The sequence below is a fragment of the Sus scrofa genome, chromosome 6 (assembly GCF_000003025.6).
Source record: "Sus scrofa isolate TJ Tabasco breed Duroc chromosome 6, Sscrofa11.1, whole genome shotgun sequence".
NCBI classification, from domain to species: domain Eukaryota; kingdom Metazoa; phylum Chordata; class Mammalia; order Artiodactyla; family Suidae; genus Sus; species Sus scrofa.
The window spans coordinates 7,227,113-7,254,928 of NC_010448.4; the positions used below are offsets into that span (position 1 = coordinate 7,227,113).

At 45.6% G+C, this 27,816-nt stretch overlaps 1 protein-coding gene across 2 annotated transcripts; it reads right to left on the reverse strand.

The window, feature by feature from the left end:
- Nucleotides 869-27,815, reverse strand: CENPN (centromere protein N). 2 transcript variants are annotated; one of them, XM_021097068.1, is made up of 12 exons: nt 27,711-27,785; nt 26,706-26,896; nt 22,743-22,934; nt 20,073-20,118; nt 18,408-18,467; nt 18,033-18,109; nt 10,748-10,924; nt 7,907-8,008; nt 5,819-5,882; nt 3,977-4,089; nt 1,996-2,122; nt 869-1,492 (listed from the first exon to the last, which is right to left on the reverse strand). In XM_021097068.1, the coding sequence occupies exons 3-12, from the start codon at nt 22,911-22,913 to the stop codon at nt 1,410-1,412; spliced, it is 1,020 nt and encodes a 339-aa protein (XP_020952727.1). In that variant the 5' UTR covers nt 22,914-22,934; nt 26,706-26,896; nt 27,711-27,785; the 3' UTR covers nt 869-1,409. The 2 variants fall into 2 exon arrangements, with proteins under 2 accessions (XP_020952727.1, XP_020952726.1); XM_021097067.1 differs by lacking the exon at nt 26,706-26,896 and having other exon boundaries at nt 870-1,492; nt 27,711-27,815.

A 27,816-nucleotide genomic window follows, 5' to 3' on the forward strand; every position in this document is an offset into this window, starting at 1 on the left:
ACAAACAAACAAAATCGGTGTTTTTTCCTCCGCTCTGGGCACTGGCTAACTTCATCCAAATTTTCCCACTTCTTCTAACAGTTGAGGGGCACCTGTAGGTTCTTATATGGTAATCTTACCTCTAGTTTTACTTGTCCTCCTATTCTTTTTCTGTACTTCATTTGCCCAGATTTCCACACCTTTTAATTTTTTTTTTTCTTTTTATGGCTGCACCCACAGCATATGGAAGTTTCCAGGCTGGGGACTGAATTCAAGCCCCAGCTGCCGGCCTACACCACAGCTGCGGCAATGCTGGATCCTTTAACCCACTGCACCTGGCCAGGGGATCAAATCTGCACCCAAGCAGTGACCTGAGCCACTGAAGTGGGATTCTTCTTTTTTTTTTTTTTTTTTTTTTTTTTTTTTTTGTCTTTTTGCCATTTCTTGTGCTGCTCCCATGGCATACGGAGGTTCCCAGGCTAGGGGTCCAATTGGAGCTGTAGCCACCGGCCTAAGCCAGAACCACAGCAATGCAGGATCCGAGCCGAGTCTTCGACCTACACCACAGCTCATGGCAACGTCGGATCATCAACCCACTGAGCAAGGGCAGGGACCGAACCCGCAACCTCATGGTTCCTAGTCGGATTCGTTAACCACTGCGCCACGACGGGAACTCCTGAAGTGGGATTCTTAACTCTGCCACAGTAGGAACCCCCCACCTCCCGCCCCAACCCCACCACCTTTTAATTTTATCATAACTGTAACATATGCTGTTATAACCCCAAGTCCTGTGGAATAAGATAGGGACTAGATTTCTAAAATGTTATTATAAAAGGACATGTTATTTAGTGATGATTACTGAAGGATTTTAATCAAAAGTGACTATGTGCCAGTTTTTAAATGTCTTTATTCACAAATCCATATAACATTTGGATGCCATATGTATAAAAAAGATTTATAAGAAATATCGAAATATCATATTTACAATGAAATCATTATTTTATATAGCTGAGTAATCTGATATTCTACCTCCTGCAATAATAATTTTATGGCCCCTTTGATGAACCAATTTTGCAATTCTCCTAGGAAGTTTTGAGTTGGGTATAGTTTCTTGGTGCTTTTTTTTATGATTCAAGGCTTAAGAGAAAATCCCTGGAAACTATCAAGTAGAACCAGACCTCACCAGGATCAAGAAGAGCCAGGAGTGGGGAAAAAAAGGCATCCTGTCACTTTTTAAAGGCCCACAACTGCTATGCTTTGCAGGAGGAGGAAAGAATCAGTCCCAAGAATTATATTTAACATTTCTAAATTGTCAGTATCAAGGATGAATTTCTAAAACAAGTTCATAGATAGAAGCTATCCAGCTTGCCATTAACTAAAATGCATATGCACACAGTCAAGGATGCTGTGCTTACAAAACCAAATACACCTTATTTATCTCTAATTTTAAAATAATTCATTCCCTTACTGGGTATGCAAGTGAGCAATGGAGAAAGTGGTGCATCTGCAATACCTGAAATTAAAAAGAAAGAAAGAAAGAAATTGAAGATAATCACAGGGCAAAGATTTGAGTCTTTTTTTTTTTTTTTTTTTTTTTTTAGGGCTGCACCTGCGGCATATGGAGGTTCCCAGGCTGGGAGTCAAATCAGAGCTACAGCCACTGGCATATGTCACAGCCATAGCCACGCAGCATCGAGCCATGTCTGCGACCCACACCACAGCTCACAGCAACGCCGGATCCTTAACTTACTGAGTGAGGCCAGGGATGGAACCTGCATCCTCATGGATCCTAGTCGGGTTCGTTAATCGCTGAGCCACGAAGGGAACTCCCTGAGTCAGTTTCAGAATGACCAAGATTATTGGTGGATCATGGACCACCATTAAGTGAAGCAGAATATGCCAAACAGGGCCTGACTACAGCTGTGAGAAAGCTCAGGGGCAATGAGTCAGCAAAGAGCCGGTCGAATGCAGTTCATTGTTAATTCTTCGGGCTGCTGATATAAGCTGACTACTTACCGGCTGGTGCTAAGGATTTCAGTGCTTCCAGAAGATGTGGGCTAGAGAACTTCACCAGGCACCGGAGGGGTTCTTCTCTGTCAGCCAAGATGCCCCCATTTAAGTCACTTCTGAATTTTGTTTCAAGCTGTTGACAAATATATTTGTAAATGACTATCAAACACATCAGTTGGAATGGCAAAATATAAAGAAACAGGATTATGTATTTCATTATGCTTGTTATTAAGAAATACAGGGTTTAATGGGGCGTGGGAACCATTTAATTTGCTAGTTGCGAAAGTTGAGGGCAACCAGTATCTCAAACAATATTGCGCACAAAATACCAAGTATGCGCTGGGCCTGACACACAGGTGAGCTCGAATGTCACTTCTGCCTTCGGGTACACCCCACACTTTTTTTGGCCACACTAGTGGCATGCAGAGGTTCCTGGGCCAGGGATCGAACCTGAGACACAACAGAGACAATGCTGGATCCTTAACTGCTAGGCCATCAGGGAACTCCCAGGTGCCATTTACCTGAGCATTAAGTTTGCATTCTTTTTCTTTTTCTTTTTTGGCTGCACCCGTGGCATGTGGAAGTTCCCAGGCCAGGGATTGAAGCCATACTGCAGTTGCAATCTGTGCCACAGCTGCAGCAATGCTGGATCCTTAACCTGTGCGCCTCATGGGACCTTCCTAAATGTTCATTCTTAATGGAAAATGAGCACTGTTTTGTAATGTGTTATTTCAGTGTAAAAATGTCATGTCTTTTGAGTCACTACCACAGTTTAACTTCTTATATGGATGATTTAAAAAAAATATGAGTTCCCATAATGGCTCAGTGGTTAATGAACCTGACTAGGATCCAAGAGGACACAGGTTCCATCCCTGGCCTCCCTCAGTGGGTTAAGGATCCAGCATTGCTGTGAGCTGTGGTAAAGGCTGCAGATATGGCTCGGATCCCACATTGCTGTGGCTGTGGCGTAGGGCAGTGGCTACAGCTCCGATTCAATCCCTAGCCTGGGAACCTCCATATGCCGTGAGTATGGCCCTAAAAAGACAAAAATAAAAATATAAATAAAAAAATAAGTAAAAAAAATAAAAAATATACAAAAATAAGAAGCACAGTGTAGCAAGTCCCCACATGCACATCACCCAGATCACGATATAAACCTCAAATTTTTCTAATGGTGGCAATGGCCTTGCCCCGACCTGGACTTCCTGGTGGGCAGGGGCTCATTTTTGGCACAAGCCAGGTCTGCAAGCTAGTCGTTCTTCTCCATGTGATACCGACTGGGCTGTGTAATGACTTACGTATCCACTCTTTCGACAAGTATTTATGAGCGCTGACCACATGCAAACATTGTTCTAGGTGTGGGTGGGCTAGAATGGTATAACCTGTAAGTTTTTTCCTGAGAACTACAGATCACAGCTGGTTAAACATAACTGAATTAATGTGAAAGGTGAAATGAAAAGGCAAATTCAAAACTTCTAAAAGCTGGAGTTCCCGTCGTGGCGCAGTGGTTAACGAATCCGACTAGGAACCATGAGGTTGCGGGTTCGATCCCTGCCCTTGCTCAGTGGGTTAACGATCCGGCGTTGCCGTGAGCTGTGGTGTAGGTTGCAGACGCGGCTCGGATCCCGCGTTGCTGTGGCTCTGGCGTAGGCCGGTGGCTACAGCTCTGATTCAACCCCTAGCCTGGGAACCTCCATATGCCGCGGGAGCGGCCCAAGAAATAGCAACAATAACAACAACAACAACAACAAAAAAAAGACAAAAAGACAAAAAAAAACAAAAAACACAAACTTCTAAAAGCCTCATTTGCAACAGAGGAACTTATGAAATATGAGCAACAAGTCTATTTTAGCTCATAAATTTATTATACAAAATTAAAAGTGACAAGTGAATAAGAGACAGTTTCTGAGAAATGTTTTCTACTTCAAGTTTTTATGCTTTTTAAAAAATATCAATCATTCGTCGTTAGTTTATAGCCACGTCCTACCTTATACTGTGCAAACTCTAGTCTTGGTTGGGGATAGTCTCCAAAAATTTCCCGAGTCACTCCTTGGACTCTTTCTTTTTCAATTCTGTTTTCATGAATGATCCTTGAATCCACTACAGATGGAAAATGTCAAGAGAAGTGGCTGTTAGGAATAGATTTCATCCATAAAGTATATCCTTCATTCTCAACCTTTCACTTGCCTGTATACTTTAAAAATAATGTTTACTGTTTCTTCTTTTGATTGTAATAATTTCATATGGTAGAAAAGTTGGAAAGTACAGGCTGATAAAAATGAAAATATAAATCACCCATAATTCTACCACACAGAGGGAAGTACTGTCAACATGTTCATGTATTTGTCTAACCCCTATTTTAGTAAGTCAAAGAGATGTATTTTTTAAACAGGTATTACAAAATACATACAATTTTGTATCTTGCTTTCTTAACATGAAATCAATAGCAATTCCTATGTCACTGGAAAGTCATAAATATGTTTAGTTCACAATGGCTATATCATTTCATTTTATTGAAAAATCAGTGCCCAAAGATAGGAAAATTTTCATTTTTATAAATCTATATTGTACCCCACCACTTTTCTGTACTTTCTGATCCACGTTAGTGGATTCATACCCTTTTGTCTTGGGTGCTAGAGAGGGACTCATGTTGCTTGTGAGCAATGATAAAGTCACAATTCTGATTACAGGCCCACCTTGGAATAAGCCAGCGTGTTTCCAGCCTGCCACCATACAGAGAATATCGCAATAAAGTGAGTCACATGAATTTTTTGGTTTTCCAGTGCATATAAAAGTTATCTCTATATGGTGCTATAGTCTATCTGTGCAACAGTATGAGGTCTAAAAGGACAATGTACGTTCCTCAATTAAAAAGTACTTTATGGAGTTCCCACTGTGGCTCAGTGGTAATGAACCTGACTAGTATCCATGAGGATGCGGGTTTGATCCCTGACCTCGCTCAGTGGGTTAAGGATCTGGGGTTGCTGTGAGCTGTGGTGTAGGTCGCAGACCTGGGTGGATCTGGCACAGTGTAAGCCGGCAGCTGCAGCTCTGATTAGACCCCTAGCCTAGGAACTTCCATATGCCGAACATGCAGCCCTAAAAGCCAAAAAAAAAAAGGACTTTGTTGCTAAAAAATGCTATCTTCTGAAGCTTCAGTGAGTTGTCATCTTTTTGCAACAGTAACATCAAAGATTACTAATCACAGGGCAGGATAACAAATACAATAATGAAAAAGTTTGAAATATCTAACATTTGAATATTGCTAAAATGTGACACAAAGACACGAAGTGAGCAAATACTCTTAGGAAAATGGGGTCGATAGATTTACTCAAGGCAGGGGTGCCACAAACCTTCAACTTGTAAAAACGCTTATACCTTCGAAATGGGATACAGTCCTCAAGAAGCAGTCTATCCGGTGCCTTGGCTAGATTTGGATTTCGCTCCCAGCTTTGCCAATTATTAGCTATGTGACTTTGCCTAACAAGCTACTAACCCTCTCTGAAAGGTTCCTGATGAAAAGTGCTTGTTCATGGGACTACTGTGAAAATTAAGGAAATGATGCATATAAACACCTTAGGAAGGTGCTTGGCATAGAAGAGATGCTCGACAACTCTTAGTTAATTTTTGTTTTTGTGGTGATTATTATTAGATGTCGTTCTAATAAATTCTAAGAGACCTCTGGTAGCTTAGCTTCCCCATTTCAACAGAAACTTAACTTTCACTGTTTTTTGAATCACCGTCCTGGTAATAAATGTTTTACTGGGTGACAGAAATCCAAAAAGGAACGTCTTTCCGAATTTCAGCTTTTATCTTAAAACACACATACTATGTATATCCAGCCCAAGGCTTCTTTCTTGTAGAGGTATAGAAGAGTTGTGAGTTTCAAAGTTCTAGGAAAAAAGAAAAAAGAAAAACATGAATGTTTTCCCAATTTTGTTACATTGAAGAATAGCTATTAATTGGCTTTAGTGCATAAAACTATGGCGAATCCTATCTTTGGAGTTTCCCAACAAAAAGAGAATGAGGCCATAGGCAGACTGAGTTGAGCACTTTTCCTAGAGTGGATACTGGCGGACTCTGCCAGGCCAGCAACTCGGCCGCTTGTTTGTTTGTTTGTTTCTTTTTTTTTTTTTTTTTTGTCTTTTTGCCTTTTCTTGAGCCGCTCCTGAGGCATATGGAGGTTCTCAGGCTAGGGGTCGAATCGGAGCCATAGCCACCGGCCTATGCCAGAGCACAGCAACACGGGATCTGAGCCATGTCTGCAACCTACACCACAGCTCACGGCAACACCAGACCCTTAACCCACTGAGCAAGGCAGGGAAAACCTGCAACTCATGGTTCCTAGTCGGATTCGTTAACCACTGCCCACGATGGGAACTCCGCGGCTGCTTGTTAGAGCTCTACACCTTGCTAACATAAAATGGATCTGGAAGAGGTATGGGTGTGAGTGCAAAAGCTAGAGGAGTCAGAGGCAGCATTTACAATGTGACGGCTCAGTTCTAGAGCCATGTCTCTTTTTTGGCTTTTTAGGGTCACACCCAAGGCATATGGAGGTTCCCAGGCTAGGGGTCGAATTGGAGCTGTAGCTGCTGGCCTATGCCAGAGCCACAGCAACACGGGATCTGAGCCATGTCTGCAACCTATACCACAGCTCATGGTGATGCCAGATCTTAACCCACTGAGCGAGGCCAGGGATCGAACCCACCTCCCGACGGATGCTAGGTCAGATTTGTCTCTGCTGAGCCACAATGGGAACTCCTCTATAGCTATGTTTTATGACCATTAAACACTCATTGAGGAGTTCCCGTCGTGGCACAGTGGTTAACGAATCCGACTAGGAACCACGCAGCTGCAGGTTCCATCCCTGGCCTTGCTCAGTGGGTTAAGGATCTGGTGTTGCCGTGAGCTGTGGTGTGGGTCACAGACATGGCTCGGATCCTCGTGGCTGTGGCTCTGGCGTAGGCCGGTGGTTATAGCTGCGATTCGACCCCTAGCCTGGGAACCTCCATATGCCCTGGGAGTGGCCCTAGAAAAGGCAAAAAGAGAAAAACAAACAAACAAACAAAAAACTCCCAAAAAACACTCATTGAGATTCCTTTTTGGAAAAATTACTTTCCTTTTGAGAGTCTGAGTTGCTCAAACCCCTTCACTCACTTCCCCCACTAAGGCCATTGTTTTTATAATTAAGTTGACAATATGAGCTTTCCTAGAAATGCAACCATCATAGCAGAAGAGTTGACAGCACTGTGGGCAGGTAGGAGCGAGGGGGCTGCACAGAGTCATCACCTCCTTCTACTTAGAACAGATGAAAATATGTCAGTACAACATATCTAAGGCCTCAAAGACATACCCCGAGCCTTAACCATCCTACAGGCATCTGAACACATGAGCACACAGATGCCACGCAGAGAAAACAAAACCCTGAGCCTGGGAGCAAGGCCAGATCTGCTAAAGGGAAACAATCATTCAAATAATTGTGACAAATAAACTGTGGGACTTAATAAACCAACACCCTCTCCTTTGCTTCTGACCCCTGCATGGGCTGCTTAACTGATGGGACCAAAACTTCTGCTTTGTTCTTGCCTAAGAGAATAATTAATATAAGCAGCTTCAAAAGACAGTGTCAAGTTACACCAAAGAGAAAATAAATTCTGATTGGACTAGCTGATTTGGAAATGGAGATCGATAAGAAAGACTCCAATGACTACTGAACAAGTATTAAAAGATGAGAAGATGAAATAAAAAGCAGCGAGGAATTAGCTTCTTTCCTTGCATGTTAACTGAAAACTGTCTCCACTTGAAGAATATCTGACATGACCTCCTGTTTTGGAGGGAGACTTTCCCATCGGCTCAGCTGCTCAATTATGTGTGAAAGAGAAAATGGAGACAACTTTAGAGTCACTGATGGGCTCACCTGATTATACTGTTTAAAAACAATAGCCTTCAGAGAGTCCAGGTAGCGGCTTCTCAGGTCCATTTTCACAATCTGATGGTGTTTGCTTGCAATTGTCAGTGCCTTGAAGTGAAAATTAGCAAGACTATTAGGATTACTGTGTTTATCTCTGCATTTACAATATTTTTAAAGGAAAAAACGTGGGAGCTATCAGTGAATAATTTCCTCTTAAAAGTGAAAAGAAATCCAGAAAAGTTAAATCTCATGGCCTGTTACTCTGCTTGAAAAACAAAAGTGGCGAATGGCATTATGATGGTCACAAGTGGCAGGTCTTTTGTCCCACTTTTAGAAAAGTGATCCTGTTTAAAGTCAGGAATTATAGGAGTTTTCTTATAATCAATCGCATAGCCCGTTGAGGGTGTGACATCGTCACTGCAGCAGCTTGGTTTGCTACTGTGGTGTGGGTTTGATCCCTGGCTTGGGAACTTCCACATGCTGAGGAGGTGGCCAAAACAGAACAGAACAACCAATGTTAGGAATGAATTAAGTTCAGAGTTAAGAATAAACAATGAATACGCAAATGTTACCGTTTTTGATTCCTGGTCATTAACACTACAATGACATATCCACACAGAAATGCAAACGCTTTAGGACAAATATCGAAGAAAAAAGTGCATATTCAAGGCAATTTATACAAGCTTCCCATCACCTGGGAAAACAAGTTAGAAGACTGAAATAGAAGAGAATAAGATATTTATCTGGAAGTAGAAGGCAGAAATGAACTTTGCCTTAAGAGGCACATTAGAAAAGAACATTAGCTTTGGGGGTGATCCTTAAACTGGGTGTGGCAGAGTGGACTCACTGGGCTGTCAGGGGATGGAAAACCACTATTTATTAAGGAGGAAGGGGCTCCAGACATAAGGACAGTTAAGTGTTAAAAAGAGACAGTGCCAGGGGGAGGGGGAGGGAGTGGGATGGACTGGGAATCTGAGGTTAAGAGATGCAAACTACTGCACTCGGAGTGGATAAGCAAAGAGATCCCGCTGTATAGCACAGGGAACCATATCCAGTCATTTATGATGGAACATGATGGAGGATAATATGAGAAAAAGAATGTATATGTGTGACTGGGTTACTGGGCTGTACAGTAGAAACTGGCAAAACACTGTAAACCAACTACAATGAACAAAATAAAAATCACTTAAAAAAAAAAAGAAACAGAAGGGAGAAGCAGTAGCAATCTTTCTGCCATTTCAGTCAACAGCAATGACAAGCAGGAGTTCCCGTTGTGGCTCAGTGGAAACAAATCTGACCAGCATCCATGGGGAAGCAGGTTCGATCCCTGGCATTGCTCAGTGGGTTAAGGATCCAGCGTTGCCATGAGCTGTGGTGTAGATCGCAGACACAGCTTGGATCCGGTGTCGCTGTGGCTCTGGCATAGGCCAGCAGCTACAGGTTCAACTGGACCCCTAGCCTGGGAACCTACATATGCGTGGGTGTGGACCTAAAAAGACCCCCACCCAAAAAAAAGACAAGAAAGTCCGTCCGCCTGCAGGGCCTGGTGCTCTTTGGGTGCTGGAGATAAGCAGCCAGGATGGCGGAGCTACCTACCCACAATCAGCTCTGGGACCAGCGGAGGCGCCACTGTGGCTGCTGTCACCGTGAATAGTGGAAGCAGCCTCAGCCACCAGGCTAATTTTGGAATGGCTCCTTTTGTGGGGAGGTGCTAGGAGGCCTATGATACCCAAGGCAGAACCTAAAGAGAAGCAGACTTTGACCAGAGGACCATCTTCTATGACAGCAGCCTTCTTGTGTGCAGAAAGTGGGAGAAACGGGGACAAAGGAAAACAATGTCCATTAACAGGCAAACGAGGCGGGCCTGAAAAAGGGGTGAGGTACATTCATACGTAACCTGGCTGGAATGTTGTTAAGTTAGAAACAGCAAATTACAGACCCTATGTACCCCCTAGTTTTTGTAATAAAACCTCTGAAAGGAAACAGCAAACCCCTTAAAAGTTTGGAAGTCTGGGTGAATGGGACCAGGAAAAGGGCATGAAATCTTAAAAGACTGCATCTTTAGAGATGCCTGTGTTGGATTTTTACATTGAGCGTGCATCACTTCTTGATTACAAGACAGTAACAAAGAGTTCTAAACCAATGCTTCTGCCATGCTCCCCAGGAGAGTAGTAATACTTTTTGCTCCTTGTATTAGGAGAGTAAGAATTACATGTAGTACTTTCGATCATGGTTTTTTTCGTTTTTTTTGTCTTTTAGGGCTGCACGTGCGGCATATGGAGGTTCCCAGGCTAGGGGTCCAATTGGAGCTACAACTGCCGGCCAACACCACAGCCACAGCAATGCAGGACCTGAGCCGTGTCTGTGACCTACACCACAGCTCATGGCAATGCCAGATCCTTAATCCACTGAGCGAGGCCAGGGATCAAACCCGCAAGCTCACAGTTCCTAATCTGATTCGTTTCCGCTGTATCACGATGGGAACTGTGGTATTTTAGATCAAAGGAGAGCGAGCAGTTTAAACCTACACAGGTCTGAGCTAAGAATAATACAGTTTTTTTTTTCTTCTTCTTTTTAGGTTCACACTACGGCAAGGGGAAGTTTCCAGGCTAGGGGTTGAATTGGAGCTGCAGCTGCTGGCCTTATACCACAGTCACAGCAACGCCAGACCCGAGCCGCATCTGTGACCTAAGCTACAGCTCATGGCAACACTGGATCCTTACCCCACTGAGCGGGACCAGGGATCGAACCCGTATCCCTTGGATCTAGTTGGGTTCATTACCACTGAACCACAATGGGAACTCCCAAGGATAAACAGTTTTAAAGCTATAGTAATTGGTTCCATACCTGACCCAGAAGGGGAAGATTGCTCTTCAGCTGGGAGGAAGAAATGAAGGCGTATGGAGCTTGGGAATAATATACCACGTAAGTAGGTTTGTACTGGTTTGGCTTTCTATACTGTGTTCCCCAGGCAATTCGAATCCACACTGCATTCTCCTCAGCATCTCTGAAGCTGACTGTCACCTTATTTAAAAAAAAAAAAAAAATGATGTAAGTTCCCTAGTTAAAAATCTCATTGTGGCACCAACAGGTACTTTTTAAGGAGTGAAGGAAGTCACCATAATCTGGCATGCCGGCTGTGATCTGGTGGTCTCTTCTGGCTTCGATTACAGCGTTTTGGAAAATCTTTTGTGCGGTTTTTTTTTTTTTTTTTTTTTTTTGTCTTTTTGCCTTTTCTAGGACCGCTGTGGTGGCATATGGATGTTCCCAGGCTAGGGTCAAATTGGAGCTGTAGCCACTGGCCTACGCCACAGCCACAGCAACGCAGGATCCAAGTCGCATCTGTGACCTACACCACAGCTCACGGCAACGCTGGATCCTTCACCCACTGATGGAGGCCAGGGATTGAACCCACAACCCCATGGTTCCTAGTCGGATTCGTTAACCACTGAGCCATGATGGGAACTCCTTTTGTGGCTGTTTTGTAAAGACACTTTTGTGCCTTGAAAAATCCTTTGGAAGGGAAGATAAATTTTAATCCTGTCAATCAGGGTATAACATCACAAATGTTCGATAATTTTTGGGCTTGTCCTGAAAAACTGTAAGAGTTTATGAATGAAGGCAGCCTTACGAATGAGTTACCTTATAAGGAAGCCTTTTTAGCATTGAACCTGGCGTGCACTGTAGTTTTAAGAGTAAGATTTTTATGTAGCAATGGGTTTAAAAAAATACCAATCCTGGAGTTCCGTCACGGCTCGGCGGGAAACGAATCTGACTAACATCCATGAGGACGCAGCTTCGATCCCTGGCCTTGCTCAGTGGTTAAGGGTCCAGCATTGCTGTGGCTGTGGTATAGGACGGCGACTACAGCTCTGATTCGACCCCTAGGCTGGGAATCTCTATATGCTGCGGGTATGGCCCTAAAAAAAAAAAAAAAAAAAAAAAGTTAAGAAAAAACACCCAATCCTAACTAATGCTTTTATGCATTTAGCTCAAATGCTAAAAATTACCCCAAAGCAAGGTTACATGGTGAGAATGTAGGAAATTCTACATGGTTTTCATTTCATGGATAAAATGTAGACCTTTCTAAACTTTTAAATATGACTGCCAGTTGCTATGGAATTTCATAGATTATCAGTCACCCCCCACGCCCTCCCCCGGCCACTCAGACCCTGGAAAGGAGGCACTTGAGACATGTGTACTTGGCTTGCCCACGTCTCTTATTTCCTCCTCTTGTGTCTTGTTCTAGGAAAAGCGGGTGGTCTAGTGGCTGCTGGCATCAGCTAAGAAGGCAGTTAAAGTTGTCCCTCGGCATGCTGGGTGATTGGTTCCAGGACCCCTCCCGATATGAGGATGCCAAAACCCAAGGATGCTCGAGTCTGCTATATAAAACGGTGTCGTTACCGCAAATAACCTATGCAGAGCCTCCCCCATACTTTCAATCATGTCTGGATTACTTACAATACCTAATACAATGTAAATGCTACATAAATAGCCATCAGTTAAGTGTGAATGCTCTGAAAACAGTTGTTGGCACAAAGCAAATCTAGAATTACCTTCCTGGATATTTTCAATTTGCAGTTGCATGAATCCATGGATGTGGAATCCACGGACATGCAGGGCTGCCTCCATTTTCACTCTGCCCACTCCCTACCTGGCTGCTTCCCCAAATTTCCTATGTATCAGTCAAGAACCCACAAGCCCAGGGTGTGAGGGGTGCAGGGCAGCCTGGGCTTCCCCTGACCTCGGCCCCCACAGGCACACAGTGGGCCTCTGCCAGCTTGAATGGACAGGACAGGGTCTCATTCCGCAGAGCCGCTTTGTGGCTCATCACAAAAGCAGTAACACCTAAAAAATCGAGACTGAATACAGTATCTAGAGGGCACATTTTACTAGGAGAGAACTGGTAGCATTCAACACTCTGGTGGTCTCTCTAGAACAAAGAGAACATAAGTGAGGGCGCATGAAAGGGCTTAAAGAGGTCTGTGGCCTCCTGAATTGGAGGCACAGCTGGATGGACATATTAAAAGGTATGCTTTTCTGCAGAGGGCTCTATCTCGGAGCAAAATTGTCATAAGGGTCTGTGATCCAAAAAAGGTTAAAAATCAATGGGCTAAGAGAAGAGGGTGTCACAGAGTCAGTACAATCCTGGCCGGGCAGGCTGTCAGCTGTTCCATCTCACACTCTTTTGTTCGTTTGTTTGTTTTTGGCACACCTGTGGCATGCAGAAGTTCCCAAGCCAGGGACTGAACTCCAGCCAGAGCAGTGGCAATGCTGGATCCTTAACCTGCTCGGCCACCAGGGAACTCCCATCTCCCATTCTAGTAGTAAAGAAGATTGCTCAGATACGCAAAGAGGTAGGGCCCAAATACAGATTTTTATTATTTTCCCAAGAAATTCTCATGGAGTTCCCACTGAGGCTCAGTGGTTAACTGACCCAACTAGCGTCCATGAAGACGAGGGTTCTGAGTTCCTGTTGTGGCATAGTGGTTAACGAATCCACTAGGAACCATGAGGCTGCGGGTTCAATCCCTGGCCTTGCTCAGCGGGTTAAGGATCCGGCGTTGCCGTGAGCTGTGGTGTAGGTTGCAGACGCAGCTTGGATCCCGCATAGCTGTGGCTGTGGCTGTGGCCAGTAGCTACAGCTCTGATTAGACCCCAGCTTGGGAACCTCCATATGCCGTGGGAGCGGCCCTAGAAAAGGCAAAAAGACCAAAAAAAAAAAAAAAAAAAAAAAAAAAAAAAAAGACGAGGGTTCAATCCCTGGCCTTGCTCATTGGATTAAGGATCCAGTGTTGCCGCGAGTTGTGATATAGGTTGCAGATGTGGCTTGGATCCCGAGTTGCTGTAGCTGTGGCTGTGGCCAGCAGCTGCAGCTCTGATTCTTCCCCTAGCCTGGAACCCCCATATGCCTTGGGTGTGGCCCTAAAAAGACAAAAAAAAAAAAAAGAAAGAAAAGAAAAGAAACTATTCGTTATATATCATCCTGCAATACCTGGGTAAAGCATTTTCACAGAGAGCTCAGATGAATACTGCTCAAGCTTAAGCTAGTGCGGCCAAGGGTCCCAAGTGGCTTGGCTAACCGGGGACTGTTCTGTTGTCCCGGGTCCCCTCTGGTAGCCGCAGACTGTCAGTAACTGGCCAAGACCCACAAGGTATGGACCATGTGTCTTAGAAAATACTTAGCATGAGGATCAAATGAAGCTGACGATGCACAGAATGACCACATGTTTAACACACTCACCTATTTCACACAGACCATCAATCATACTCCACGACAGACAGGCATAAAAAGGGACAGTAAATGCGCCACCTTTTAACAACTGAAACATACTCTGTAGTTGTCTCTTCTTTGTAAGTTTTTCAAGAGCTTTCTAGTTTGAACTCTCACCTGATAAGATGTGCAGTTAATCCTCTCTCTCTCTCTCTCTCTCTCTCTCACACCACACACACACACACACACACGTGCGCGTGCCCGCCCCCATCACTCCCCAGCTAGGCTCCCTGCACCCTCTCACATCAGCTTCTCTACCCCAATGGTTCTCGGCAGGAGTTTTTTTTTTGTTTTTGTTTTTGTCTTTTTGCTTTTTCTGGGGCCGCTCCTGCGGCACATGGAGGTTCCCAGGCTAGGGGGCGAATCGGAGCTGTAGCTGCTGGCTTATACCACAGCCACAGCAGTGCAGGATCTGAGCCACATCTGCGACCTACACCACAGCTCACGGCAATACCGGATCCTTGACCCACTGAGTGAGGCCAGGGATCAAACCCACAACCTCATGGTTCCTAGTCAGGATTCGTTAACCACTGCGCCACAATGGGAACTCCTGGGCAGGAGTTCTAACCTGAAGTCTAGGGTTAGGATTCAGGGTGTCCACAGACTTGGCGGGAGAAAAATTCCGTCTTTATTTGTACTTTTTTCTAACTGAAATTTAGTATCTCCTTGCATTGTGAAGGTGGGCATCAAAGCAGTAGAATTTTTGCACCTGTTACTCTGTTGTCCACAGAAATCCCAAATAGTCTTACCACATTCCAGTTGTTGCACATGCCTCAAAAATATCATTTACACCCATGAGTACTTCGCAACTAGTTGTTTTTAAACTCATCGCAGGATTACTGATTGTGTTAATAAAGAAGCGCATGCACTACTGTGTCGCAATTTGGGATTTTAATACCTTAGTAACTATTTTACGATAATTTGTTTTCCCTGAGATTCCATGTGTTTTAATTTCTAGCACCGAAAAACACTCTTCTGAGAAGTGGTTCATGGGCCTCACTAACAGCCAAATGGTCGGTGGCACAAAAAGGTTAAGATGCCCATCCTAGAGCAGCAGGCAAGTCAGTCTTCCCTTCTGGGCACAAGATGCTACCTAGCAATGATATCACCATCACCAGCCTTTGGGAAAGTGGGATTATCCGGCCACTAGTTAAAGTGAGAAGCACAGTGAAGGCAAGTTGGGAGTCCTCAGTCACCTTGAGGAAAGGGGTGAGGACACGTGGGCCGGCGTGGAGTGGAGGGACGGGGAGACACAGGGGCTTTACCTGTTCATTCTCATCGTCTAACACCGGCAGTGTACACATCACATCATCACTAGCTGGTCTTTCAAGCAAGACAGACAGGACCAATAGCAAAGCTCCTCTGACCCCCTGGGAGTTCCCTGGTGGTCTAGTGGTTTGGATTTGGTGCTTTCACCACTGCAGCCCGGGTTCAATCCCTGGTCTGAGAACTAAGCTCCCACAGCAAGCTGCTCCATGTTGTTGTCACGCGGGGGGTTGGGGGGGAAGCAAGCTCCTCCCCTGCCCAGGACAGGGGACAACCAGTCCAGAGGTCAAGGGAGCACTGTTTAGGCGGAGGGGAGAATGAGCTGTGCAAATGCCAGGTGGCGGCAGTTATTCCAAGGAGAGGGAATAGCCTTGGCAAGTTCCAGAACTCAGCATAGATTAGTTCACCTTGGCTGGAGTGTGGAATGCAGGCGATGACCCAGGAGGCAGGCAGCAGATCCAGGAGGGCAGAAGAAACAGATGAAGGGCAGAACACAGACTCTTAAAAGTATGGATGAATTGGTTTGAGTCCAAAGATGTGAAACCAGTGGAAGACAGGCTTTAGTCATCAAATGGCATTAGGACACCTCCTTAACTTGAAAAAGAAATGTAAATGGCTCGATCCTAGCTCTCTTCTTTCTTCCACCGAAGTTAAGTTCCTGCAGCTTAACCTTACAGGAGGAGGGCTGAGTGTGGAACCCTGTGGGATGCTCCAGGGAAGGGTGGAAGCAAAGGAAGGGAGTTAGTCATGGAGACAGCAAAGGAGCAGTTCAGGATGGGCGGAAGACAACGGGAGAAGACAGTCCCGGGATTCTGTGATCAGTATCACTGCTGCCCTTCAACAGGGAGATTCTCAGACTGGAATGAGCACCAGTGTCCCCTGGAGGGCTTGGGCCCCCACCCCCAGAGTGGCTGATTCAGCAGGTCTGGGATGGAGCCCAAATGTCTGCTTGTCTAACAAGTTCCCAGGTGATGCTGACGTTGCTGGCTAGGGAATCACACTGGGAGAACCACTGTTTCAAAACTCAGTTTTGATATGGCGGCAAGGACAGTAGCCAGAATGCAAAGGGCTTAAGCATGAACTGGCAAAGATGGATTACTCTTTTAAAGGGTCTTTTTGGGGAGGTCTTTGGAGGGGGTCAGTTAGTAATATCCCTCTTCCCTGTCCCTCTGGACTGAGAAATAAGGCAAAAGAGTTGGCAGGTTGGGAGTTCCTGTCATGGTGCAGTGGAAATGAATCTGACTAGGAACCATGAGGTTGCAGGTTCAATCCCTCGCCTCGCTCAGTGGGTTAAGGAGCCGGTGTTGCTGTGAGCTGTGGTGTAGGTTGCAGACGCGGCTCAGATCTGGTGTGGCTGTGGCTGTGGTGTAGGCTGGCAGCTGTAGCCCTGAATGGACCCCTAGCGTGGGAAGCTCCACATGCCGCTAATGCGGCCCTAAAAAGAAAAAAAAGAAAAAGAGTTGGCAGGTGGAGGCCAACCTAAGTTCTATTACCAAAAAGCTGCTGACTGGCTCATATCTCCAGGCACGTGGCCCTCCTGATACCAGAGCTGCAGACATGGCCAGAGGGGTCTTCCTGCAGGGGCAGAGCCGGCCCTGGAGGAACAGGCCAGAACAGGTGGTCCCTGCAGGCAGCTGCTCTCACTCAGGTTAAGCCCTTGCTCCTGCTGGGAGAAAAGCGAAGGTGGCTGTGCATGCAGGACAAATGTGACCTGATGAGGAGCAGGGAAGAAGGACCTCCCTCCAAGAGTCCTGAGGAAGAAAGAACAGAGCTTGATACTGAGTCTGGAGGAAGGAGGTACCTTTATTGAGACTCGAGCATGTTTATAAGCAGGAGAGAAGGAGTCAGCAGAGGAAGAGATTAAGGAGGCAAAAGAGATGAGAGAAAAATAAAGCAGGTCTGTTGGCGGAGGAGACGGATTCACAGCACACCCAGAAGGGTCACTGGGAGAAAAATGAGGGGATATGTTGTGAGGAGCGGAGGAGGAGAAAGCAGGACCAGTTTCAGACCAAGCACCAGGCAGGGGGGGAGGGACACGACAAGGAGCTTCCGTATCAAAGAAGAGGGACCAGCACCATTCCAGAGAGGATGGCCCCAGCATGGTGAGTGGGACCGACTCTGCCCTGGACAACTAAGGCAGCCTGCGGGGTGAAGGAGAGGAGCCTGTTCAAAGGCAGTGTCTCGGTCTATGGCTAGATGTCGAGGTGGTCCCTGTGGAAAGGGAAAGGCAGCTGAAGACCCCGATGCTCTTGAACGTCACTGACCTCCACAACCACGAGGCCCCCAGAGCTCTTTAACTAAAGCGCATTGCAGGCAAGCAAGACGAACACGTCAGGTTCACAGTCACACCAGCCACACCCCCCCGAATGCTCAGGAACCACACGGGCTATGAGCTGTGTACGGGACAGCGCTGACTGAGAGGTGAGGAAGGTTCTTACAGTGCGCAGCCTTTGCCTTTGATGTGGATTACAACAGCATGGAATATTACTAACTGAAATTCTTCCAGATTAAAAACAAGGTAGTAGCCAATTTTAAGGGCACAGATGCCTTGAAACTGAATTTCAAGGAAATTCTGATAAATTCTATTCTTACATTTTTTAAGGCTCTCTGAAGAATCTTCTTGAATGAACTTTTGAATTGCTCCATATCAAAAAGGTCAGTGTCTCCACCTGTGAGGTGAAAAGAAAAATCCAGAAGAATCAGGGGAGCGACAGTGTCTTCCATACATTTGCGGACACTCTGAAGGTAAGCTTCTGGTATAGACTCAAAGAGCTACAACGATCGGATCACCCAGATGCTGCTGGGACCTCTCACAGAGCATCACCAAATATATTTCTGATGTTTCTGTAAATGAGTCATCATCACTTCATTGGGCAAGAAGAGGCTTGAGAGGAACACACTGCGATTCGTTTTCCGACTGCCCAAATAGCAAACGCAAAGGTTCAGTTTAAAAATGGAGACTCTTACCTGCGCCTTTACTCATCTGAAAAGCATCCCAAACTTTCTGGTGCCGATGAAACTGCGTATCTGATAGAGGGAGGAAAAGCTTATTACTATCATGGCGAAGAGCTTTCAGGAAACATGCTTATAAATACATAAAAATGTGAGAGTGGAGAAAACAACAAGAATTTACTAAGTAAGTTACACAGATTTTTATTCAAAACATACATTTATATGGCTTAGATTTACTCCAGACAAATAAAGCAAGTCCTAAAGAATGACTCGACATAGTAGAAACTTGGCATTTTTTCTTATTTGGTCAGACCATTTATTCTGTCCACACAGGCCTGCTCCGTGGAACAGATTAAAGCCCTGGCTGCATCTCTCCTGCTGGCCAGGGATTACCTGCTCCTGGACGGGCGTTTCCCAGGCTCTTCCCTAGTCGGGAGCACATTTCTCCTAGCTCACTGCACACCTCACTCTCGTCTCTCCTAAAACGCCACCACGCAGAAAGGCCTACCCTGAGCATCCTCCCCAAACGGCCCCCCATCCTGCCTTGCTCAAGTTTCCTTCATAGCACTTATCACTATCGCTACCTGCCATTAACAGCAGATATTTATTTATTTATGCTTTTTAGGGCCACACCCTCGACACATGGAAGTTCCCAGGCTAGGGGTTGAATCGGAGCTGCAGCTGCCGGCCTGCACCGCAGCCACAGCCACACCAGATCCAAATTGTGTCTGCGACCCACTCTATAGCTCACGGCAACGCTGGATCCCTGACCCACTGAGCGAGGCCAGGATCGAATCCACATCCTCACGGATACTTGTCAGATTCTTAACCCTCTGAGTCACAAAAGGAACTCCAGCTTAAAAATTCTTGATTATTTGTTTTGTCTAATTAGGTATAATGTGATGCTTGCCCAGCAGACAGCATCCAAAGGGTTTTGTTTCTTTCTGGCATTTTCTTCCTTGGTTCTGTGTTTCGGAGTTCAGAGGGCCTGCTAAATGATCTATGAATAAGGCTGTTCTAATAATAATGGAAATTAAACATATTTTGTTGTTAATGATTCTTTTAAACCCCAAGTAGAAGTTCATGATAAATGGCAAGGACTTAAATACAAATGAAGACATTTCCTCCAACAGAACACGTCCTAGACTAATCCACGATCTTTGTGACAAGCATGGGCCACCTCTGGCATCTCCTGTCTTCGCCAGGGATCCACTTTCCCTCTAGTTGCAAAAGCAGACCCCAGAGCCGTGCCCGCCTTCCCACTCAGGCCCCCCTTGACCACACCACATGCAAGTCCAGCCAGTGTCAATCCTTATAAGCGGCAGTGTAATTAGAACAAATTCTCGGAGATCTATTTCTAAATTATATTAATAATAAGGCCTGACAAGTATTTACTATGTGCTTGTTATATGCCAGTTACTGTGTTAAGAGCTTTTTAAATTTCACTGAATTCTCAGAACAATCCTGTGATGGAGATGCTGTTATTATCTCCACTTTACACAGGAAAAATCTGAGGCCTAGAGGTGATGTGACTTGGCAAAGGACATAAGACTGGTAAGTGACAGAGCTGAAATATGAAACCAGGTCACCTTGATGCTGGCATCTGGGCTGTCACATACAAAACTGCCTCTCTGATGAAACTGGATGAGTTAAGAGTAAATACAAATGACCCAAACTTACAAATGATGTCTAAGAGGGCTGCGTCCTGGAGACGTGCACGCTTCTCCTGAAAGAGAGGATGACGTATTCAGTAACTGTTGCCATGGGTTTGCTTCTGCCCCATTTATGGCGCATTTTAGAATCTCTTAGAGCAATGATGAGGGTCCTCCTGATGCTTTACTGACACCCTGTCTCCAGTCTAAGGTCTCCTGTTCAGTGACAAAGGAACCTCTGAGGTGTGTCTCAGTACAGGCTCTCACACCTGTTCTCCTGCCATCTTTTTCTCATTTGCCAGTTTCCACTTTTTGTTTTGTCTTTCAGGCAACTATATCCTTCTAGGCTTCCTCTGTACCAGGGTTTTTCAACTGCGCACGAGTCACTAGTCATTTGCATCAGATAATTCTTACTGTGGAGCGCGGTCCTAGAATGATAACGAGCATTCCTGGCCTCTACGAAGCCAGCGACACCCACTTCCACAGGTTAGCCAGAGCAAGCTGTCGCCAGGCATTTTGTCCTTTGGGAGACAAGATCATCCCAGCTGAGAACTGCTATTCTATACGTGCACATTTAAGTTTGCATATTATACAGTTTTAAATATTATATAGAAAGACATGGTTTATTCTTTTTTTCTTTTTTGCTTTTTAGGGCTGCACCTGTGGCATGTGGGAGTTCCCAGGCTAGGGGTTGAAGTGGAGCTGTAGCCACCACAGCCTTAGCAACGCCAGATCTGAGCCGCCTCTGTGACCTACACCGCAGCTCATGGCAATGCTTGGATCCTTCCCCAATCAGTGAGGCCAGGGATCAAACTCACATCCTCATGGATACGAATCGGATTTGTTACCACTGAGCCACAATGGGAAGTCCAGAAAGGAACTAATTATTAATTGGCTTTTTCACCTTACAATGAGTGCTTACAAATTAGTGGGGAGAAAAAAGTGAATACTTAGGGAGAAGAAACAGACAATTAATACAAGTTAAAACAAGGAGGAGTATTCTTTTTTTTAACCTATCAGACTATCAAAGATGAGAAAATAACTGTATTCAAATACGTTGGTCAAATTGTACAGAATGAGGCACCTCTTTCACACATATTTATTTACTTATTTGTATTTTTATTTTAAAATGATCTCAGCCAATTAAAAATTCGTTCCTTTTTGGAGTTCCCATTGTGGCTCAGTGGTAACAAACCCAACTAGTATCCATGAAGAATATAGGTTCGATCCCTGGTCCTGCTCGGTGGTTTAAATATCCGTTGTTCCAGATGGCCAACAAACACATGAAAAAATGCTCAACATCGCTGATCATAAGAGAAATGCAAATCAAAACTACCATGAGATACCACCTCACACCAGTCAGAATGGCCGTCATTAATAAATCCACAAATAACAAGTACTGGAGGGGCTGTGGAGAAAAGGGAACCCTCCTGCACTGCTGGTGGGAATGTCAACTGGTACAGCCACTATGGAGAACAGTTTGGAGATACCTTAGAAATCTATACATAGAACTTCCATATGACCCCACAATCCCACTCTTGGGCATCTATCCGGACAAAACTCTACTTAAAAGAGACAAGTGCACCTGCATGTTCATTGCAGCACTATTCACAATAGCCAGGACATGGAAACAACCCAAATGTCCATCGACAGATGATTGGATTCGGAAGATGTGGTATATATACACAATGGAATACTACTCAGCCATAAAAAAGAATGACATCATGCCATTTGCAGCAACATGGATGGAACTAGAGAATCTCATCCTGAGTGAAATGAGCCAGAAAGACAAAGACAAATACCATATGATATCACTTATAGCTGGAATCTAATATCCAGCACAAATGAACATCTTCTCAGGAAAGAAAATCATGGACTTGGAGAAGAGACTTGTGGCTGCCTGATGGGAGGGGGAGGGAGTGGGAGGGATCGGGAGCTTGGGCTTGTCAGACACAACTTAGAATAGATTTACAAGGAGATCCTGCTGAATAGCATTGAGAACTTTGTCTAGATACTCATGTTGCAACAGAAGAAAGGCTGGGGGAAAAATGTAATTGTAATGTATACATGTAAGGATAAACTGACCCCCTTGCTGTACAGTGGGAAAATAAAAAAATTATGAAAAAAAAAAAAAAAAATATCCGTTGTTGTCATGAGCTGTGGCATGGGTCACGCTGCTGTGGCTGTGGCTGTGGCGGACAGCTGCAACTCTGATTTGACCCCTAGCCTGGGAACTTCCATGTGCTGTGGGTGTGGCACTAAAAAAAAAAAAAAAAAAAGTTCCTCTTCCACTCTAGTGGTACATAGTCCTTGTCACTCCTCAGCCTGGCAGCTGCTTTACATGTCTTTTGGACTAAGGAAAGGAAAGAAAAACCTAAAGGGTAGTGTGATGTCCAAGGTTAATGATTTTGTGTGTGTGTGTGTGTTTTTGTCTTTTCTAGGGTCGCACATGCAGCATATGGAGATTCCCAGGCTAGGGGTCTAATCGGAGCTGTAGCCACCGGCCTACACCACAGCCACAGCAATGAGGGATCCGAGTAGCATCTGTGACCTACACCACAACTCAGGGCAACACCGGATCCTTAACCCACTGAGCGAGGCCAGGGATCGAACCCGCAACCTCATGGTTCCTAGTTGGATTCATCAACCACTGCACCACAATGGGCACTCCAAGGTTAATGATTTTGAATGTTGTTACCTGACAGAGCAGAACCAAGTCCTGAGCAAGAGACTCCTTTCTCTGCCGGAAGTTTACGGCCTGCAGTTGACTTTCAGACAAAAAATCCCAGGCTTTTAGGATCGTCATCATTTCAGTCATTGGGATTTTCAAGATGGTCCTCCTGAAAAACTCGGCAACGATGTCATCCATCTCTCTGGCACTGTAACGAAACTAAACCCAAAAACAGCACAACCTATTAATCAAACGCAAAAGGGTAACCTAGTGAATTTTTAGCATCATATTTTTAGACAGATTTTTGATTTGTAGATCAAAGACCCAAATGTTTACCGTTTAGGCACTCTGTGAGGAATAATTCAATTGAAAGATTTAATTATTTTCTCCTTAAGCGTATACTTAAATATGTTTGAGAGTTGGTTTTTTTTTTTTTTGGTCTTTTTAGGGCCACACTGGAGCTGGAGCTGCTGGCCTACACCACAGCACAACAACGCTAGAACACAGCTCACGGCAATGCTGGATCCTTTAACCCACTGAGGGAGGCCGGGGATTGAACCTGTGTCCTCGTGGATACTAGTCAGTTTTGTTTCTGCTGAGCCACAATGGGAACTCATGTTTGAGAGTTTTTAAAATCAGCGTTCTCTTTCCTTTCTTGGCTAGAGTATTTTGATCTTTTGATGGCAATAATATGTGAATCATTCACTCATTTGCTGATTCATGTATCAAATTACTGGGCACCTGGGCATGCCAGGCACTTTCTAGGCACTGGGGATAGATAACAGCTTTAACCGAAAAGACAAAAATCCCTGCCAATATGGAGCATCCATTCTAGTTGGGAGAGATGGATGGGCAACAGGAAAATCACGGCGTGTTAAAAGTGATGAGTGCTGAGGAGATGATGGGGCAGCATTAGGATGCTAGCAGTAGTGAAAAAATGGAGCAGGTTGGGAGTGGGTGGGGAGAGGGAGATGGAGAGCAGGCCTCAGAGAGCAGGTGGCATTTGAGCCAGTCTCGGAGGGAGAGTGAGCCGTGTGCCTAGCTGGTGGAGGAGCTTTCTGAGCAGATGGAACAGCAAGTGCAAAGGCCCTGGGGCAGAGAAGGAGACCTTCAGAGTGGAAAGTGAAAAGGCGAAGAGGAGGGGGTGAGATTATGGCGGGCCCGGGGGCAGCGTCAGGACGATGGCAGGTCTTGAGAAGAGGTGCGATGAGCTCTCACTCAGGTTTTCTGCCAGGATCGACCTGGCTACTGTTTTGAAACTGTGGTCTAGGAGGAAGGGCAGAAGCAGGAGGCCAGCAGGGAGGCTGCTGCAGTGAAATGATGTAGGTGAGGGATGAGGGTGGACAGAGGTGGAGAGGGTGCAAGAGGTCAGATTCTGGATATACCTTCAAGAGAGAGGTCATGGGATTTCACAGTGGATTAGAAGTGGGGCGTCAGAGAAAGAGGTGTTAATCAAAGATGATGCCAAAGTTTTTTTGTTTTCCTCTTTTGTTTGTCCATGGCACATGGAGTTCCCAGGCCAGGGATCAGATCTGAGTTGCAGTTGTGACCCAGGCCGCAGCTGCGGCAATGCCAGATCCTTAACCCACTGTGCCAGCCCAGGGATTGAACCTGTGTCTCAGTGCTCTCCAGATGCTACTGATCTCACTGAGCTACAGCTAGAGCTCCGAAGCCAAAGTTTTTACCAGGTAACCAAAGGAATGGAGTTACCATTACTTGAGAGAGGGAAGAGGGGGGTTGAAGACAGAGGAAAGCTCAAGAAATCTTTTTTTTTTGGCTGCGCCTGTGTCATGTATAAGTTCCAGGCCAGGGACTGAACCTGAGTCACAGTAGCAGCCAGAGCTACAGCAGTGACAGTGCTGGCTCCTTAACCCACAGAGCCACCAGGAACTCCAAGAAATCCATTTTTTTTTTTTTTTTTGGTTTTTTGGTTTTTTTTTTTTTTTTTTTGGTCTTTTTGCCTTTTCTAGGGCAGCTCCCGTGGCATATGAACATTCCAGGCTAGGGGTCTAATTGGAGCCGTAGCCACCAGCCTACGCCAGAGCCACAGCAACTCGGGATCTGAGCCGCGTCTGCGACCTACACCACAGCTCAAGGCAACGCCGGATCCTTAACCCACTGAGCAAGGCCAGGGATGGAACCTGCAACCTCATGGTTCCTAGTCGGATTCATTAACCACTGTGCCACGACGGGAATGCCCAAGAAATCCATTTTGAACATGTACATTTTCAGGTTAATTGGTAGACTCCCAGTGGAATTACTGACTGAGCAGCTGGATTTATGAGCCCATAGGACCTAGTAAAACCTGGAGATGGAGATGATTGTGGTCTCTTTCTCTTAAGGCATCACCCAGTAACAGAGCTATTACCTAGGCCTTTCTGCCCTAAGCCTGAAGGTGAGATTCTTCCACTATCCAAAAGGTCTTGAGCCCCATATTTGTGTGGGTCCCTCAAAAACAGACAGGGACAGAGACCTTCTGGAGCGTGACCTAATGGCTCTTCAAGTTGTGGCGCTGGGCAGAGGCCTCTGAGTCTCTTCCTCAGGGCAGAGGCTGTGGGTCAAGGGTAAGAGCTGATCTCAACTCTGCCACCTCATTTGGAGACACTGATAGGCCTCTCTCTTTTAAAGAGAAAATAAAAAGCAAGCAAGAATACTTTCTAAAAGATTAAGCAGGACGTCTGCAGACTTTACATTCCTCTAACAACCTATCTTTGAAGAAAGGGGTGTCCGTGTTTATGACACGAGGCAGAAGTCAGTCAGTCAACCTCATATGCCTCCAGCACTAATTGTGGGATTTCCAAAGACAAACAGGACATTCCTCTAAAAGAATCCTGGCTGTGACTTATTTCTACCACTCGAGTGTTTGTTGAACATGGCATATAATTTATTACTATTGCCCACTTCTTAAAAAGATGTGGCTAGTTGAAGGTATTTTGAAAAGACACTAAAAAACAATAGTTAAAATTGAAGAAGAATGACCAGGAGTTGTTTAGAGAGAGAAAAATAACTGAATTAAGAATGTGGGAGCAGGGGTTCCCATCGTGGCACAGTGATTAATGAATCTGACTAGGAACCATGAGGTTGCGGGTTCGATCCCTGGCCTTGCTCAATAGGTTAAGGATCCGGCGTTGCCTTGAGCTGTGGTGTAGGTTGCAGACGCAGCTGGGATCCCACATAGCTGTGGCGGTGGCTGTGGCCGGCGGCTACAGCTCCAATTAGACCCTAGCCTGGGAACCTCCAAATGCCGTGGGAAGCGGCCCTAGAAAAAAAAAAGGCAAAAAGACAAAAAAAAAAAAAAAAAAAAGAAGAAGAATGTGGGAGCAGCATCAGGATCATGAAGACTGAGCCAGATTTGTGTCCTTGTCCAGATATAGGACCCACCTGCCTTAATGACAAGACAGACCCTCACCTTGGTCCACAGGGTCAGTGTGGTTCGGTTTGCTTCTTGCCTCCCTATCATTTATCACACTCTCCTTGGCTTTCTGAGTTCCACCTGCAGTGGCCTTTGAGTTTCTCTGCTACAAAGTGATCACTCGAGGTAAGCATCACTGTGTCTGCAGTTACCCCTGCCTGGACAGTTCCTCCTGTACCCTTGGCTCTTGTAATTCAGGTCTCAGCTAAACTCCTTCACAGACTTATTCTGACCACCCAGTTTAGTTATTTCCCTGCCTGTCTTTACAGAAATTACCTGAAGGAGTTCCCGTCGTGGCGCAGTGGTTAACGAATCCGACTAGGAACCAGGAGGTTGCGGGTTCGGTCCCTGCCCTTGTTCAGTGGGTTAACGATCCGGGTTGCCGTGAGCTGTGGTGTAGGTTGCAGACGCGGCTCGGATCCCGCGTTGCTGTGGCTCTGGCGTAGGCCAGTGGCTACAGCTCCGATTCAACCCCTAGCCTGGGAATCTCCATATGCCGCGGGAGCGGCCCAAGAAATAGCAGCAACAACAACAGACAAAAGACAAAAAAAAAAAAAAAAAAAAAAAAAAGAAATTACCTGAAGTTATCTTGCTTACTAATTACTTTATGGCATTACAATATTCGATTAAGCTCCACCAGGGCAGGAACTATGTCTTATTCATTGCTGCATTCCTAAAATCTCGAACAGGGTCGGTCTAGGCAGCCCGAGAACTGTCTAGTGGAAATAACTGAGAAATACCAGCAGCAGTACCTGACGAGGTAAACAACCTGAGAAGAATTAGGGTCCAACGGTCAGTCAAAGTAACAAACCTTCGTTCCATCAAAAACACTGGAGGTGTGGGTGGTTGTTAAAACACAGATTTCTGGGCCCCAACGATTTAAACTGGGGGGTGGAGTGGACCGAGAAGGGCTTGAGATTTTGCATTTTTAGAATAGGAGTCTTAGTTCTGGCTAAAGCTGGGGAATGCCATTCTAAAGAATTCTGGTAGAATGCACTCGATCTTATCAGTAAAGTTTGAAAGCCCTTGAATAAACTTCGGATTCTGATACCTAATTTCTTTGTATTTCCTAGCACTTAACACAACGCCTGGCAAATAGCAGGTGTTTGAAATACAGCAGTTGAATGAACACATGACAAAAAAGATCTGCTTTACATAACTTTCCTGTAAATCTACGGAGCCGAAAGGCTGCCATAAGGACCAGAAGGAGTAATGCGAGAGGCTACAAAGACTAAAAAGGATAGACGCTACGGTTAACCAAAACCTAAACATCCGACTCTGGGGAAAGGAGCAACCCAAGGTTGGGATAGTTCACCCCGTGACAGCTCGGGGCGGAGCCAGCAGGACGCAGGCCTACGTTAGGCCCCGCCCCACCACGGGCGGACGTGACGTCACCGCCCAGCATCACCGCCCTCCTCGTCTCGGCCTCAACCGTAGTCCCCAGCCCCCTGCCCAAGACCAAGACCCACTCCACGACGTGGGGCAGTTGAGAAAGAGTCGCCTCAGAGGCGTGGGATGTGGCTTCTCCAGGGCTCCTGCCACACTCGGGGGGCCCGATCCCGTGCCACCAGCGGCTGTCTTACCGTTCCACATCGCAAGCCGGCTCTCTCCTCATCTATTCCCGCCTGCTGCACCTTCAAAGCTACCAATTGCAGTTCCCGCCGCCCTCGAGCCCCGCCCACTGGAGCT

Coding starts and splice junctions, on each gene's coding strand:
- CENPN (XM_021097068.1), bottom strand. CDS start 22,913: ATGGATGACATCGTTGCCGAGTTTTTCAGGAGGACCATCTTGAAAATC. Junction 18,468..20,072: donor AGCCCTCTTAGACATCATTT/GTAAGTTTGGGT, acceptor TCCCTCTATCAG/ATACGCAGTTTCATCGGCAC. Junction 1,493..1,995: donor GAAATCCTTAGCACCAGCCG/GTAAGTAGTCAG, acceptor TTTTAATTTCAG/GTATTGCAGATGCACCACTT.